Source organism: Dicentrarchus labrax, unplaced genomic scaffold (genome assembly GCF_905237075.1).
Source record: "Dicentrarchus labrax unplaced genomic scaffold, dlabrax2021, whole genome shotgun sequence".
Classification (NCBI taxonomy): Eukaryota; Metazoa; Chordata; class Actinopteri; family Moronidae; genus Dicentrarchus; species Dicentrarchus labrax.
Window position 1 is genome coordinate 13468742 of NW_026136704.1, and position 17942 is coordinate 13486683.

The window sequence follows — 17942 nt, forward strand, 5'->3', positions numbered from 1 at the left end:
CACTTTAAAGCTTTTGTTATAAGGCTCACACTCACGCACAAGTGCACACACTCAGGTGGGAGTGACAATGGTACATGTAATGAAATAACAATTTCTATTGATGACATGATGACTGGAGCATGAAATACCTCCCAACGCTCGCACATCTGTGTGCTGGTGTTCACCCACAGGAGAGAAGCTCCGTTTGGCTGATCATGATGAAAAGGGCTTACACAGCGTATGAATATTTGAGGGAGTTGGGTGGTGACTTGGGAGACACATTTGCCCACGGCATTCCTATTGGTTTGTTGGTGACGTGATGACATGGAGTAGTTGGGCTCAACACTTTATAAAGCTCCTCTGTCCGCGGCGAGCCACTCTTTTAAAGACCACTGTTGCAGAAACTTCTCATTCCGCAACTCACGTAGTGGAAGCAGCCGAGAAACCTCGACATTACCGTCCATCATGAGCGAGGTAGGACTATTTTCTGTTTTAAAACAAAGACACGTCGGGATTAACCCCAATTACGCACGATCTGCGCGCTAATGCGCGGAGGGAAACGACGTTAATGAGAGATTTAACAGCCAGGCGAGCTACTGCTGTCGACGGATTTGTCTTAACTGATGAGGTTTCTCATCCGACATTAAGTGTTGAAGTGGGGATATGATTCATCAGAGTGTCAGATACTATACAGCTGCTGTCAAAGTGCGCCGATCAGCACCAGTGTAGGGAACACCAGTGCGCATCAGTGTACCGTAGGCTACCCACCCTGAAGCGACAATATAGTGGATTTACGACAGATAACGCTATTTATTTTTCACTACACTGGTCCAGACCTACTTCACATTCAGTAGTGATTTGAACTAAACCGCGTGCTTTCACTAGGACTGGGAACTGCTAAGAGGATCACAACGTGGCGAAGATTGAGCGCAATGTGAACTGTGAAGAAATGTGAAGTTTAAAAGCTGATTGTGACAAAAGTGAACCGTTTTTATTTGTCTTTAATTTTGAGAGAAGAACTTAGTCATTTAAAAATGTCTCATATTGTAGGAATACAGTGAGCCTGTTGACATTTATTTGTCAGCATGTGGTGGATAGTAAATTGTAGCGGTGCAGGTGAATATACAACCAAACTGTATATTGGTTTATCTCTCAGTATAAATAACCCAGCAGAGCTACGACCACAGGGGAACACTGCTGTTAGGTTTTCCCACAGCAGTCACAGATGTTCCAGCTCCATCCATTTTAATGTGGAGGCAGTAGGATATTAATAGCTCTTTTTTAACATTTTTGTTTTTATTCGGCACAAAATCTAAAGTTCATTCTGCTAATGTCACTGTTAGTGTTTTCATTTTGGGTAGTTGTGGCACTAATTTAAGAAATATCATGCATGTTTTTAAATGTCAGGACATGGTGTATTTTACAAAATATTACGAAAGTGATGCAGCCTGGACACAAGCACCTCAAAAGTGATAATTTCTCATAAAAAGCTTATGCTCTTATTTTTTTGCTTGTCAGTAGTGTGACACTTCAGTAAGATTTATCTGCATCCAAGTGACACCTAGTTGTCAGTATTTGTCAGTGACATATTTAAACCCGTCAGCAGGTTGTGGGACATCAAAGATGTTCAGCAAACACCTCTTTTACGCAGCAGGGAGGTGGACAACTCGCTTCCAGTTCAGTCAGTTCATGAGTCCAAACACATCCAATCTCAAATATTAATATTATAGTTTGACTTAAAATAAAAACCAAGCAGTACTTGAGGGAAATTTTGCTTGCTGAAATTCTGCTTTGAAACCGAGAGCATAGCGTTGAAGAAAAAAAGGACTTTCTTATTTTAGAAGATGTAAAATGTGGGAGTAGTCTTATTTGTGTACATATATGTGGGTATATATTTGCTTTTTAAAAGTATGTGTCAAATGCAAATTGTGTTTGTGTATCCCTGTGTGTGTGTGTGTTGACATTGGAAAAGGCATAAATGTGTGCACAAAGGATAAGTTGTTAAAGAGTCGTTTGGGTCCACAGAGAGTGGAACAGCAGCACTTCTACCCAGGTAAAAAATGTCCAAACACACAGACAGCAGCCTTCAGGTTAAGAGGGCAGCGTTCAGTTCAATCCTGCAGCCTAGTGGGTACGTGGCCGGTCATTCCCTCAAATGGATCTGTAGCAGTCGTCTCCGTTCTTCCCTGCAAGCTGTGTATAACAAATCATTCACCAGCTGCCTCAATAAAAGATGAATTCATGGTGCACACACAACAGGAGCTAAAACAGCCTCTGAATAATTGAATCCCTCGCCGGTAGCAGAATCACCTGAGCCTTTTGTTTGGTAATAATGTCCAAAGTAAAGAGAAGCTGTTGTCTCCTGTTGGTCAAAAGAAATGTAATTTTAGGGATAACATTGCCCTGGTGCAAATGTGAAGAGGGGGAAGAGGAGGAGGAGGCAGTGGAGGGGATGTGAAATGGTTTTTCCTGCTGAGTTGATATGTTTTGTCAAGTACTGTGCAGAGTGGAGTTGTTCTCAGTCAAAGTCATGAACATATTCAGTCTCCAAACTTGACTTGAAGCCAGTAACCGAAGCAGAGCAGCTCAGCATGTTCTGGATGGATGAGTCTCGCAGTGGTCAGCACTGCAGCGCTCCCTCCCTCAGCCCCAGCACACGCTCTGCCCTTGTTCTCTCCACCTCCCTCTTTCTCCCCTTTATCTACACATACCTGCTCAGAACAAGTTCACAGTTATAGCCCTAGATCTCAGAGTTTTACCTTTTGCTTTCTCTCTCTGTGATCCAAATGATCCAAGTCAAAAACATAAAAAGCTTTAACAATCCAACCAAACACTCTTAGTCCCTAAAGCGTCTGACTTCTGTCAGTGTGCTCATGTCAAGGAGGAACGAACAAGCTGACAAGAGAGACTGAAAATCTGTCAGGTGCTCCAGATGGTGAAAAATGTCTGACTCAGACACTTTAATACTTTTTTTTGTCGCATTCAGAGTAGAGTTTAAGCTACTGACAAAGTTACTAACCATCATGAGGATTTGAACTACAGCTTGCTGTTTGCGTTCGCTCCCTCTCTGTGCTGTTGTGTTCACTGATTTGACATGTTTTTGATTGTCAAGGATTACAGAGCAACACTGTGATATTCAGACGTGAAGCAGACTCAGTGAAATTCAGCCAAACTCCAAAAAATCCTCTCTGAATGGGTTTTTAAAGCAAAACACGGGTGTTGCTAATAACATTAATGATCACATTGTCTGAGTAATGCTGCATTCGACATCATCGACAGAATTGGAACAACAAGAAAGCCTCTCGTTATTTTGACCTAGGAGGTTGGGAACACTCCCTGGGAACGCATTATTCCAAGATGATTAAGCCCCCCCATTAGCATTGTAGTCGTTAAAATAGTCTAAATCAGCAACCTTTGCAGGGATACGTATTTGTTAACATGTGAAACCGAATACAAACTGTATATAGCTCCTTTTAATTTGGCTGAATCAGTTTTGTTAGTTATTTTGCCAACCAGACACTTCCTGTAGTTCTTTTCGCCAAGAGGAAGATGTCGTCACTGTTAGAAATGCTCAATATCTCTGACTCAGAATTTTAACTCTGAGGCTGATGTGAATGTTTCTTTCAACTCTGTGGCTCATACTTACAGTAATTAACGATACGACATGAACGCAGCGTGGTGACCTGACCCTAGAAGTAGCACACCTGAATGTAATGCAGCCATAATTAATGATATTGATTACGCCTGTGCTTCTGTTGCTATGACATTTAAATCCAATCACAAAGAAACATCAACAAAGCAATATCCCGTCATTTGTTCAAAACACTAATGAAGAATGCAAAGACAGCAGGATTATTTCCAGTTAACATGGAGATTGGAAGTTTTCACAGTTGCCTGTAGGTGGTCGGTGTGTTTCTATAACTTTCCACTAAAAAAGCCACTGTGGGAGAGTTGCTGCACATTTGATGAAAACATTTTCCAAGGATGCTTGAACTCATGTTGACTCACAGGTATTTTCGGACCACCAAATTGCACTCTGCCGTTATTTTCCTGCACTCACTGACTCATAACTAAGCCGTCTTCAAGCTAAAAAAGCTCACACGACAGCTGCCAATCTCTAGATTCTGCAGCTTCCTATAAGAATTTGTTTTCTGGTCACATGAGCTCCGTCAGTGTTTGGGGAGTGCCAGAAGAAGCAGTTCTCAGTTCAGACTTTGAAGACATGTGTCTACAATTAAGTCAAAGATATTCTTAGATCTTATTGATCTTGCTTTGGAACCTCCCATCCATATTCTGCTCTGTGCTAATTAACACCAAATCAGTGTTGCATCATGCTGCAGTAACTTAATGTACCAACACAGATGTGGTGGGTGTGTTTATAAGAAAGTAGAAGGAAAGTTGTATGTATGCGTATTAATTCATTTTCATGCATTCATTTTTATGACCTGCAACATTTTTTAACAAGATTGCCCATCTGGGAATGGACACAAATGCTAATTAGCTTGATTAGAAATTAGCATAAATGTAGCCTTGATTGGCTGCCAGATCATTCCTTTAAGTACTTCTTTGCTTCTTTGGAGATTTAGGGTTTTTAATGATAAAAAAAAAAATCCTTTGGTTGTCTGCAGTGAGAAATCAGTTGCAATGTTTAGGCTACTCTGAATTAGCACTGCCTTACTTTGAACTTGGCTGAACTTGGCATAAATTTGACAGAAAAAGCTGTTTAATCCACTTTAAGCAGAGATTGGAATTTCTCTAAATACTTCGACTGAAATAACCCCGACTGGGGATGTAACGATGAGGTCATCGCATTAATAGTCAGCGCAAATCAAGAACTCTAAATAGCTTCACAGGTTTTGGGAGATGTAAGACCTTTGCTTATTTAGCAAAGTGAGCTGATTGTACTGTACTGCATGCCATGGTTAGAGGCTTCTTGGGTACGTGTTTTAGTGAGATTTGTTGAATTTCACTCAGCTCCTGCACTCGTCTTCAGTAGCTCTCCATATAGTGTTGTTGTTCTTGACCAAATGATTTTCTCCTCACACTTCAAACAAATACTGTCACATGTTTTGAGGCAACTCTCTATTGATCAGTTCTCTCCTGTCACATTCCCAGTCCTCAGATTGGATTGTTTTCTCAGGAGACTTTGTGTAGGAACTGCATCAGGAGTTGTAGTAAATCCACTGTCTTAATGTCTCCAGACAAAATTGGATTTATTTCCCACTGCAATTTTATACATTGTGTTTATTAAAGCAGTGAAAGTGATGGCATCCATTTTCATTTGAGGTCATTATCAGGGGCAGATGATCTCTTTTGGAGCTCTCCAACACTTTTCACCTCAGAGTTTAAGCATCTGTTCTCCATCTGATTAAAAAACGTACACCAGCCGGTTTTATCATGAGTAGATGAGGTGCTCAATTCTTGAAATGCGCCCTGTATCTGAGGGTAGAAATCAGCATTTATGCTTAGCAAAAGCCAAAAGATAAGTCCTTCCTATTCCCTCCAGATTGGTAACCCTACACCAGGAACTGGTCTGTCCCTACGTTCAAATATTAAGCAGCTTTAGAGCATGTTCTGCTAGATTAGGGGACTATTGTGGATTGTGCAGATCTGCTGGGTCACAACCTCCAACATTGTCAGCCAGATTCTTGTTTACTGTCCCACAGGCAGATGGACCACACTTGGAGAGATTGTTTTTCATCCTAATGGTGCACAGAGTTAAATTGACTTGGCTTTGTAAATGGACTAAAATGTAAACTTGCAGATATAAACACTCACCCAGTTGCGATTAATTGCTGTCAGCCTGTCACTGCTGTTATAATGGACTGCAATGAGGGGATCATGTGTGTGTCTGTCTGTGTGTTTGTCCACAGCTAATCTCGCTTATTACTGGACCCATCAGCCCAATCATTTTTGTGCACATTTATGAGTTTGCTCAAGGACCTCTGGTGGTTGTGGTGATTCACAATGTTTAAACCTATTTTATTGACTGCTCTCTTTTATACCACCATTTACTGCTCACTCCTCACTGGCCGGTAGGGGCTGCACGTTATCTGGTTTCTGTGAGGAACCACGTATGTGGCAGTCACATTAGTGTTGGCAGATTCTTTTGTTGACATTTTGACTCTGAAATTGACATTTTACATTGCTGGTGTTTTGGAATTGTCTGAGGTGTGTCTCCGTATAGCCAGTGTACTCTGGTTGTACCTTGACAATGGAACCTACATATTGTTCTTCAATCCACTACTCTCATGCATACACGTTGGACACAAAGCCTGCCCTCAGCTCCCTGTTCCCCTCCCACATGCCCCCAGACACACCTGAGTGCACTGGCACAGTCAAGGCTGGCCCGTGTGCGGACGACAAGAGACGAGCTACTGTAGATCAAACACTGGTTCTGATAGAAAGGTGTCAGTGCATCACAGTTTGTTGTGTATGAGGCTAGATAACACCATGACCACCAGGGTGCCCAGGTGGGCATAATGTTATGGCTGATCTGTGTATATACACATATAAATATAAAGATAAATCCTATTAAAGCATCTTTAAACAGTTCAAATAATTCTGTTATATATATTATATTATAAAACAATTATATCAACACTATTAGCATGTTCATTATCTTAATGTTGATTCATATCAGGTTTCCTCCGGGAGTCTAATCAACAAACACTTTATCAACCAACACAATCCTTATCAACAGCAAAGAAGATATGAATGGCAATTTACTCAACTGCAGCGTCATAAATCACTTGGATTGGTGCCGAAGGCAGAGTGAAACTATTACACACTAGGGTGGTTAAATGACTGGAATGAAAACAGTTTTTGTAATGCATGTGTGGCTGTTGTCTGATTATTATGCAGCCATAAATTCACCAGCTGTGTACAGAGGGCTGATGGATCCCTGTTCCTCAGCCTCACGGATTGCAATGTAAAGTGAATCAATAAAATAAATTGACATCTTTATTAAGCCCGTTGCTTTGGTCAAGTGCTTTGGAAGGTGTTTACAGAGCTCTCTTCATCCTGTGGCTGATGGATGGGCTGCTGTCAGATTAAACTACATGTATGGAGAAATCCTCTTTAACTTTCTGCTTTCTACATGGATGAAAAATTGTATTGAAACGCTGAAAAAAGGATCAAACACTGAACGTTATTGTTGAACATTAACATTTGACTGTTCAAATTGTAACACAACAGATTGGGATGTGAAAGGACAGTTTGACAACCATAAAATGTGTTAATGTATGATAACAGGCATCATAGTCATCTTTGTTCTGTACGCGCGCCCCAGTCGTGTAAATCACACATTTTCAGCAATGTCAGCAATAGTGCACCGTGTGTGTGCCGGTGTGTTTAAGTCATTCACCTTATGAGTGGAGTGGGTGGGGAAGGGCTGAATTAACAGAGTGACATTACTGCTGCACGCTGCAAATTTACCTCCCACAAAATCATTACAGAATCACACTCTGCAGATTTGAAGCTGAAAATAACACTTCAGGGACTGCAGGGGTCTGCAGGCCAATGTAATAAGTGAGGAGGTTACAGGAACAGGTTTGTGACTGCAGGGTCCCCCAGTTTAGATATCTGGACAAATGGAAAAATCTTGGTGGAGGCACACGAATATCATGTAGCCTGTTTAATTCCTGCAGTGATCTATCAATGTTCTCTTGAGGCTCAGTTGTTAGTATGAACGCGTGTAATATTTCCTTCATAAACACCTCCTTCGTGTGCTGTATTAGTGTTCTTATAGTCATTTTTCTTTTGATTAAAAGGAATGCAGTCACTGCGTAGATGGTATTACATGTTGCCGTAGTGGTCAATATGTCATTATGTTAGCTGGCAGAGCATTTTCTTTCCTTCTGATATCTGAAAATAAATTGGTATAAGGCAGTATTATCTACCACGGTAAACAACAAAAACAAAAGAATAAATTCCATTTACTTCACCATACACTCATTTATTAAAACATTTGAAAGTTACATAAAAACAACAACAGTGAACCCTTTTCTAATTGAAGTTTTCTTATTTACTTAATTCACTGCTTAACTTACAAACTACTTTAGTCTGCTCACCTTGCTTTTCCCTTCAGTACTCATTCCCCCACTAGCACACACTCTCTTCCTGTATGTGTCTCTCTCTCTCACAATGGCTTTGACAAGGTAGGGGAGGGAAGAACAAGATATTAAATAATTGAGGATGAAACTTTAACTGCTTTTCTCTTAGATTGTGTTCATACTTAGCTCTGTGGGTGTCCAGGAAGGAGAATGAACGTTAGAACTGTTTCTGTGGAGACAGTATGGCAGCTGCGATGGAGAGCCTAATTGTGAGGTTTTCTGGTAATGTTCAGGCTTAAGTCAAAAGACAATTTGGTCTTCCCTTTTTCGGATGCACTGACAACCACGAACAGACACTGTGTGAGCAGAACAGCTGGTGAGTTTTCTGAACCAGGTTTGATTTCCAGATTGAACCTTTTATTCAGGACACTGAACATGGTTTTTACTGTTCAGAGTTTGAGGGAGCCAGGTTCATTGTGTGTTCTTAATATACTGTATGATTAAAATCAAGATTAATTGAAATTTAAAAATTTTAAATTGTAATTGATAACCTGTAATAAATATTTACTTCTTAGCTGTTTTTACGGTGTAAGACAACACATACTATAAGGTGTGTTTATTTTTGTACTGATATGCACTACTGTGTCTTAATCCTAATTGCAAGTACTTGAATTAACTGAACAGCAGAATTCATTTTAACATAAATATGTTTCCTTCAGTGGGCTGTATGTGTTTATATTTGAAGGTCATTACAGCTGCATTAGCTTTCTGCATCACTGTGCTGGACTGGTTAGGGTAAAGAACTGTAGCTTTATTGATGGTATTCTCTTCTCTTTCCATTATGGACTAAATGGAGCCTCACTGCTGCGCTCATTTCTGAAGGAGCTCGAGTGGCTCGTTTGGATGAGACAAACTGAGTTGAAACGTGGATTTACTTGACAAGCAGACATAAATCATGAGCTGACAGTGAACGTCTGTCATCACATTGCAACACTTGATTTAATTCTGGACTGACCTGCCTCCTGGATGCCCAGTAAATCCATATGCTACTGTTTATACTCCTGGATATTGATGCCAAATATAAAAACGGTTCTGTGTGTATTCCTGATGAACACTAAGACACACACAGAGTGACACGAAATTGAATAATTACTAGTGCTTAATGAACTTTAACTCTTTCTTTCTATATAAATCCTACAGGACCCTCGTATCCCGCAGGTCTTTTCCATCACTGTCTTTTCTCAAAGCAACTGAGCAGACACAAACCGGGACGCCAACACATGCCCTCTGCAGATGTCACTAGAAATTCACAGCAGCTTTTGAGGAATTGTTTCATAAGAGAGTTCCTCAGAACCGCATTTAAACATGAGAGGTAGCATTTAATGGCAAATCGTGTTGGATAGTTTGCTCTGTTAGTCCAAAAAGGAAGAGGTCAGTCTGACAGTTTTCTGCAGCTTTTAGTTGCTTCTGTTGTTTCCTCTTCACATACATTTGTTGGAGTGAACCCTTAATATTCTGCTCATAATCCTGAGCTGGTGGAAGGACATTTATCTCTCTCCTACACTTCACAAAAAGAAGAAGAGGCAGTTTGGCCTTATGTTCTTTCTGCTTGAATTGTCTGTGGCCTATTTCTGCTTTTTTAAATTCTTAATGGCTATTGCATGTGGCAGGGAACTCTTGGACGCTGCAAGCTGCCAAGTCTTAAAATAACCTCAGAAACGAATGAACATTATTATTAAATTATTTTCCCAATCCTGCACCCTTCATTTTCATCCACCACTCTGCTTTGATTGTAGTTACTAAGCTCTACACTTCAAATTGCATTAAGGAATCCACTCGGCATGGAGAGAAGATCTTAGTTGAATAGTATCCAAACTATGAGCCACACACATTATTATATCTCTTCACCTGTGAGATGTTTCTCTCCGACAGTCTCTGATGGGACAACGCAAGCAGAGGATAGATTCATCATTCCTCATAATTAGGGTCTTAATTTGAACACCTTGCTCTTTTAAGTTCATTTGAAAAGCTACTCTCCTGCTGCTTGGCCCACAAAAGCAGACTGGAGCGCTATCTGGGTCGCCTGGTTACATAGTGTGCACTCTCTGTGTCACGTGGACCCCCCTCACAGCTGATGGGCGCTTGGCACCGGAATGGAGCAACAGAGTCGCCCGCCAACAAGCTGGCCTGCCTCTAAACAAGCCAGTCTCTCTGGGTCTTAGCTCTCGAGCCCAAAATGGTCAGTGTTGCTGAGCCAGATGAAGTAGCCGAAGCCAAAACATCAATCATTGCATTATGCCAGCCATGCTTATGAATCAGCTATTACAGATTAACAAACTAAGAAGCTTTCGGGATCCACAATATTGATTTTCTCATTCTCATCTGCTACAAATAGCGATGCTTCAAGGTCCCACGCAACAGAGTTAAGCCAAGAAGCTACAAGAAACCGCCATCTGACAGCAACTTCAGCTGCCCAGATTAAAATAGCATCTTTCACGGGGAAGAAGAATGACTTTGAGTTTTCTGAAGCAGTGCACAGAGGTGAGAGACAGTGATGATGTGCCACAAAGGTCAGGGCTACATTCACATCCAGGACGCCATGATGTTACTTAGTGAACTCAATCAACACATGCTACAGTTAGACTAAGATTTAGCGACCGCTTGTTCCAGAGCTTTTGACCTAGTCACACTTTCATGGAACTGTTAATGTTCAGATTTCTCTGTTATTCTGAGCACCTTCAGGGCTTGGAAACAGTTCATTCTTCATGTGTGGATCTTAAGCTAAGTTTTTATTCAGTTTGCAACAGGAACCAAGAAAAGGCAGCATGGTTTAAGAAAATAAAATTATTTATTTCAGTTGAGTCTCCTGTTCTGGGAGGGGTTGGTAGGTTTGTTATCTTTGAACAGAGCCAGGATAGCTGTTCTGCTCATCTAACTCTCAGCAAGAAAAGCAAATAGGCATATTCCCAAAATGTCAAACTATACCTTTAAATTAAGTGAAATCTTGTCAACATCTGTTGAATCCACTTCATTTTTGTACATTCTTGAGCCAAGGGAAATTGCTGTGAAAACAAGTATTGCTATCTCACCTCACTGGCAGATTGTTTGTATTGTGATTTAAGTGAAAAACAGATTCTCACTCTCACCACATGATTAAATCTGTAGCAGAGAGAAGTACTTTAACCCGCTGCACCGCTTCTGTAAATGAGCTGGCTGATTGAACCAAAACCCTGGCTGATCACAGGGAACTCCCTCATCTATTTACTGGCCTGCTGGTTAGTTTGTTGCTCCTTTCATGACTGCAACGTGCTCCGTGGCAGCGCGCTATAGAATCCCAACGTAAAGAAACCAATCCCCAGACATAGGCAACACACACACTAATGAAAGAAATGGCAAAAAATGTAATCTCGCCAATTTCAAGGCACATTAAGTTGTGTAACAGACGGGAGTTTGAAAGAATAATTTGAAGAGGAGCTGTAATTTGTTTCTTCCCTCTCTCCTTGTCTCTCTTTCCTTCCCCCATCTCTTTTCTCTGTGGAAAATCCTGTGAATCAAGTTATTGTTTTCACCACAGCACCCGCTGTATTAAGATGAAAACAAATAATTTTTTATTCTTGGGGTTGTTTGTAGTTTTGTGATTTAAGGCTTTTCTGGGGCATGAAGGCATTAGCACTTCTTGGCTTGGTGTCGGCCACATTATGTGAACTGAAAGTTTTACTGCTGCAGTGCAAAACTTCTCCCCAAAAATGGTAGATTAAAAAAAAAAGAAGAAGAAAAGATGTTAGTGAGTCAGTGTGAGCGGTTTGATCACAGATTTTCTGGGGACGGCTCCTTGGTTGCATGACAGCTGGCCTGGTTTTTGCTTAGACTCATAATTTTACCTAAAGCCCTCCCTAGCCTGAACCTTAGAGAAATACAAAGGAAGCATAAACAACTGAATGCATTTCTCACACACTGACAGGCGTGAGCATTGTGTCGAGGAAACATCGGCTGCAGTAGAGTAGCTGCTACCACTTTGCAAATACGCAGTTCATGAAACCAGAAGAGTTTGTATGAGAGGGAGATCATCTTCAGCGTCAGGATGTGACAACTGTTCACTTCAGCAGAGTGTCACCTCAGGAATCCTGGCTGCCACAGAGGAAATGGGAAGTGTGCAGCTGAGTTTTTGTGCCTTGCGGTTCGCCAGGCAGACTGTGCCAAGGTCCCAGCATCGCCACTCACAGTCAAACAGCTGATGTTTATGACAAGCAAATCAGCATCTCTTCCTCTTCCCCCTGCTGACTCGCTCTACCTACCCCCAAGGCTCCACTGAGGAGAAAAGCCTGGAGATGGTTGACATTTGACTTGTAGATTGTAAAAGATATCAACCTACCTTCATCTCAGTGTCATTTCCACACCTACAGTCAGCATGGAGATTAACAGGAGCACTTGAAAAAATTGCATTATTTCTTCAAAAACCCACAGTAGGTGTATAGACTGTGGAAAATAATTTCACCATTAAATAGCAGGCCATTTTCCTTTAGCCTGTGGCATTTGGCACGTGCCAGGTGCATATCTGGACTGACTATACGTATATATGCATTTCAACTTTAATTCATGCTTCTCTGTGCCGTTCACAAGGCTTTCTTTATATTCTAATTACTGTGGTCAAACTACTGTCTGTCTTTTCAGAGAAAAAGGTCCCAGGACAAGTCAGTAATTATGTTTCAGGGTAATTACTGACCTCTGTGCTGCACCGCAACAGTAAGAACCCACCCACTTCCTCCTCACTTTCAACCAGACGTGTACTGGCCGCCCAACAAAGGAAAGAAAATCCAAAAAATCTGCAGTGGGGAGTTATTGACCCAGCACTGATTTGGCAGTGTTTCAGTATGCCCTGTAGCCTTTATGACAGTATGGTTTATGTAACTGCCAATGGAGCTCATACTGATGAGTGGTCTGTAGCAGACAAAAGTGCACACACACACACACACACACACACACACACACACACACATACACACACACACACACACACACACACACACACACACACACACACACACACACTGAAAACCCTTGTAGTAAAGAGCGCACACATACACACACACACACACACACACACACACACACACACACTCGTGCCCCACTCCCACTGCCTGCACAGTGAGGATGAGCAGGCTGATTTCTGAAGAGCTGAAGAGGCAGAAGGTTACAGGATCAAAAGGGAAACAGTGTTTTACTGTGCAGGCTTTCTACAGAGCAGCATTCTCCATATGCTGAACGAAGAGAGGCAGCAGCATTACATACTGAACTGCCATGAATGATACAAACCTGTCCCAAGGGTCCTTTAACCCCACGTGTATTGCTCCATGTCAGTGTGTTAAATCAAAGTGTTGATGTTGCAAAGCATCTCACGATCAGTGTATCACATGGAACTGTACTCTTCCTTATAACCAGGCTTGGGGAGTTACAGAGTAACATGTATCAGAGTTACATAATCAGGATACAAAAACAGTAATAGTTGCAGAAAAAAGTACAAGAATGGGGATTAGCAGAACTACAATTTAAAAAAATACATTTAAAAATAAAGAACGTTATATACTGCCATGCACATTACACTTTCAGAGTCTCACACCACTCTGGTCTCAGAGAAATCATAGCTTATCTTACAGTTGCCAATTCATTATCATGGCCTCTAGTGAAAAAATGCTTTTACTGGGTGGAAATTTCACTGTTGTTTTTTCATTAAAGCAGAAAAGGGAACACAGTATAGTGCAAGTTCTGCCTTCCAGCTGGGAAAATGGTATTCAGGCTACTGCCTGAATTTGTTTAATGAAAAGCAAGTTTTTCTTTAAAAATACACTTAGCAGGGGCGCCCAGTTAGCTCAGTCGGTAGAGCTGGCATCCCATGTACCGAGGCTGAGTCCTCGCTGCAGCAGCCCAGGGTTCGAATCCAACCTGCAGCCCTTTGCTGCGTGTCATCCCCTCTCTCTGCCCCCCTTTCCTGTCTGTCTTCAGCTGTCACTATCAAATAAAGGCAATAAAAGCCAAAAAATACTCTTAGCAGAGGACACATTGTTGACACTATGAATGTTGGTAAGGTTTCATTGTTCTAATCTCTTATAGAATATGTAAAAGTCATTTTCTTGATATTTATTTTCTCTTGTTTTTATTTGCATATTTGTTATAGAGGTAATCCAGTGGAAAGTACATTCAAGTAACGTTACTTTTATGATTCTTAGATTAGGTTACTGACTACACGTTTTTAACAGATAATTAGTAATTGTATCAGTAACCCACCCAACCCTGCATATGTTACACCAGCAGTCAGTTAGCTTTACATAAAGACTGAAAACAGGGGTAACATAATCTTCCCACCCGCACCTCTAAAGCTCACTAACTAACACAGCATGTCTTTGTTTATTCTGTACACAAACTAAAGTGTAAAAATGTCTCGTTAAAGTGTTTCCTGGGAAACCATTGGAGACTCCTGGAAGTTACTGCGTACAACTAATTAATAGTCAAACACATAACCCCTCCGAAATACTACAACTTGTTATCCTTAGAGAGAGGTTTTTGTAGAGATTAAAAATAGAAGATATAATTAGTGAGTTTAAGAGTTTTTAAAAAGAAAGTCTTTGAACAGAGTTTCATTCTGTTTCCAGTCTTTATGCTAAACCAAGCTAACTGGCTGCTGGCTGTAGCTTTACTGCATATACATAAGAGAGACTTCCTCCAGTAACCTCACTGATCACCTCATACTGGTTGTTAATTGCAGCATTACACCATTTTATATTGTTGAATAATGAGACTAGTATGAAGGGCATGTTCATGTGGATATTAAGGCGTAACCACATGCAAAGTGCAGTCTTGATTTTAAGGCTTCAGTGCATATTAATCTTGACCTCCACTGAAACAGAAATAGAGTTTAGTGAATTTAATTTCCACTTTACCACACATGAACTTAAAACAGGATCACACTAACGTCGGGTGCAAAGAGGCAGTTTGCCTCCAGCATCCTATTCTGCAGGGCAGATAACCATGTTTGGCTCTCTGAGGGAAATAAAGAGCTCGCTCTCAGCAGAATGAGAGGAGAAAGATGTTTTAAAGGATCCTCTCTAAAAAACCTCCTCACTTCCCTGATGAATGCCCAATCAGAGATAAAAACATATTTACATTTCTCTGATTTGAAAATGTGCTTACAGATTATGCACACTGAATCTTTTCTGCCTGACTCACCCTATGTTTGTGAGAGTGTGTGTGCATGTATCCTTGTCCGTCTGTATGTATGTATGTATGTATGTATGTATGTGTGTGTGTGTGTGTGTGTGTGTTTTATGTTTTCCCCTTGAAGTATCCTAATTGAAAGCCTAGAGGCATGAATTTTGATGAAGCCACTGTGGAGTTTGCAGGCAGTATGCTACAGTAGTTCTGCTCTGTGTGTGTGTGTGTATTCCACCTCAAGGCACACAAAAACACACACATCACATCAAAACACTGTTTGTTGACCTTGTGTCCCTCTGAGTCTGTTAATGATGAATGAGAGGAACAATATGTATCTCTCTGCTCTCCATCTCCCTTGTCAGCGTCATGTGATTACTGTTTTTCTTTCTTTTGCTTGATTGGGTTTTTGCATCTTCTTGTTTCTCCTTCTTGCTGTGTGCATCTGTGTGTGCTTGTGTACGTCCTGATGTGTCCACAGGTGTGCTGATTTGTTGTGTGCGAGTGTGTATTTGTCTTTATCTGCAGAGTGAGGATAGCCCCTTTCCCTCCTCAGAAATCTCACTAATCGAGCTGCTGTTATTGCAATTTACACTTGGCTCGGCCCCAGAGCTGCTCAGCCGTAATGGTTATTCCTCACTCCGCTGCCCTCGGGAGTGTTATAGTTTCTCATCAGCCCTGCACTGAGCTGAGCTCCCTTGCCATAAACAAAATGACCTCCAGTCACGTCTTGTATTTAAGCCAAGTTGTAACCTGTTAAACCCAGCAGAGCCCGTTCTGAGTATAACATAATCATGGCCGAGCAGTGCTTACATGTAGTGTTGTAATCTCATAGGAGAGATTCAAAGGCACCATGGAGTACTCTCGTTAAAAACCTTATAACTCTAATTTTGTTGGTCATAATGTTATTTTACTATCAGTGAATAAAACTTTTTTAAAAACATTTCAGTACACATGTTCAGTATATGAACAAATGTTTGTTTACCACAGAATCCTCAAGCTGAACTGAAATCATTAGTCATTAATGTTAGCATTTTGTATTAGAGCTCCCCTCACAGTTGATTAAAGGCACCGTTGGGAAACACTGAGCCATTTTATAGACTAAACAATTAATAGATGAATTTAGAAAATAATCAGCATATTAACTGATAAAAAAAAATAATAGTTGCAACCCTATTAGTTTAGAGGATTAACATCACCTCAAATGATGATTCCGCCTCTACGCTCATCAAGCGACAAACTAGGAGGTGATTTTTAGTTAATATATTTATTAGGATAAAGAGATTTTCACCAAGCATCAGAAGTATGAACTGGTATTTAACAACAAATCTAAAATGAGAGATGAGACTCAGGTATGCATGCATCATTTATTATAGACATAAAATAGTTAAAATAGGTTATAAGAATCAGAACATGTAGGACATTGGTCTAAAAAATATGGATCAGGCTGCTTTCTCATGCCTCAGAATCTTTTTATAGGCCTATGGGAATGTTTAAATGATGCAAAAGCCAAACTATATAGCCTTTGCACTTGGTCCCTGCGTGTAATATTAATCTTTCTGCAACAGTACTGCAAAGTTACATCAACATGATATCTTCAAAAGCATGAGTAAGCAGATGAGCTTGAGGGGAGTTTTTGTTTGCAGAGGGGGCAGATGTATTGGACTGTGGACTGACTGGTCTTCTCTCTCTCACTCAGTTGGTGCTGGGTTTTTTTTGGCGCTACATTAGTGCGTTGTGAAGGAGCAGCTACTGTAGCTCCAACGCAAGCACCAGTTCATTTCATGGCCATTACAAGAGGCTGATGGAGAGACTTAGCTTTTCTCTTTGAACTGGGATTAGTAACAGGGAAGAACAAAACTGCGCTCTTATCTAGCTCCGATATTTGTTTGGAGCTGCAGGGGGGCCGGAAGAGAGCTCAGCGGTGTGACACCACAAAGCAATTTGATAAGTCGTTTCACTTCAGGTTTTTTCCTGACAGACAAATGAAAAGAGAGAACAGGTATAAGTCTGATTAGCCTGACAGGTAAACATAAAATTCAGTGCTGTATACACATACACGCACTTCAAGTTTTATTTTTTATTTTTTAAACAAAATTCAGAATTGCATCAAAGACCAACCTCACATTAGACATTTCTTCCCAAAAGGCACGGGTGTGTTGTGCTTGGAGCTTGCAAGGATGCTTCAACGCCCCCCACCACCCAACCCTCTCCGCAGCATCAAAGCACTGCACACACTGTTTGAAATTCATTGAAAGCATCGGATTAATAATGCAGAAAGAGAAGCTCAGAAAAGAGGACACATAACACGATGCCTTCTCGACTCCTCAGCTATTAAAGCATGGAAACCCTTCTGACGTGACCAAATGGGAAACCTTTGAACAAGTGGGGAATAGCTGTGAAAAGGTTGCGGTGAGAGCTAAATCCCCCAGGAGGCAGCCAGATACATGCTACCTAAATGAAACAATTTCCTTGATCTGTTTTGTTACCGTGCCAACTTCCCAGTGCTTTCCCTCTGAATTTGTTAAAGGTGGAATAAAAAAAAAACAATCAATTTAAAATTCTTGATTGAAATACAATACAATAATAATAACTTTTCCTTCATATTTTTTACAAAAGGTAAAACACCAAGGTCTTGTCAAGGCCCGATGATAAGAACCAAAGGAAAAAACAAACCTTAACAAGACAGTATGGTAGTGTGCTTGT

The 17942-nt window shown here is 40.9% G+C and overlaps 1 protein-coding gene across 1 annotated transcript in view; it reads left to right on the forward strand.

Annotated features, from left to right (window-relative positions):
* The first annotated feature begins 331 nt into the window (after positions 1-331).
* Positions 332-17942, forward strand: part of pcp4b (Purkinje cell protein 4b) — a 36098-nt gene continuing 18487 nt past the window's right edge. The window contains exon 1 of the mRNA XM_051399195.1: positions 332-453. Within this exon, the coding sequence (XP_051255155.1) occupies positions 445-453 (9 nt within the window). The 5' untranslated portion in view covers positions 332-444. The remainder of the gene's footprint in view (positions 454-17942) is intronic.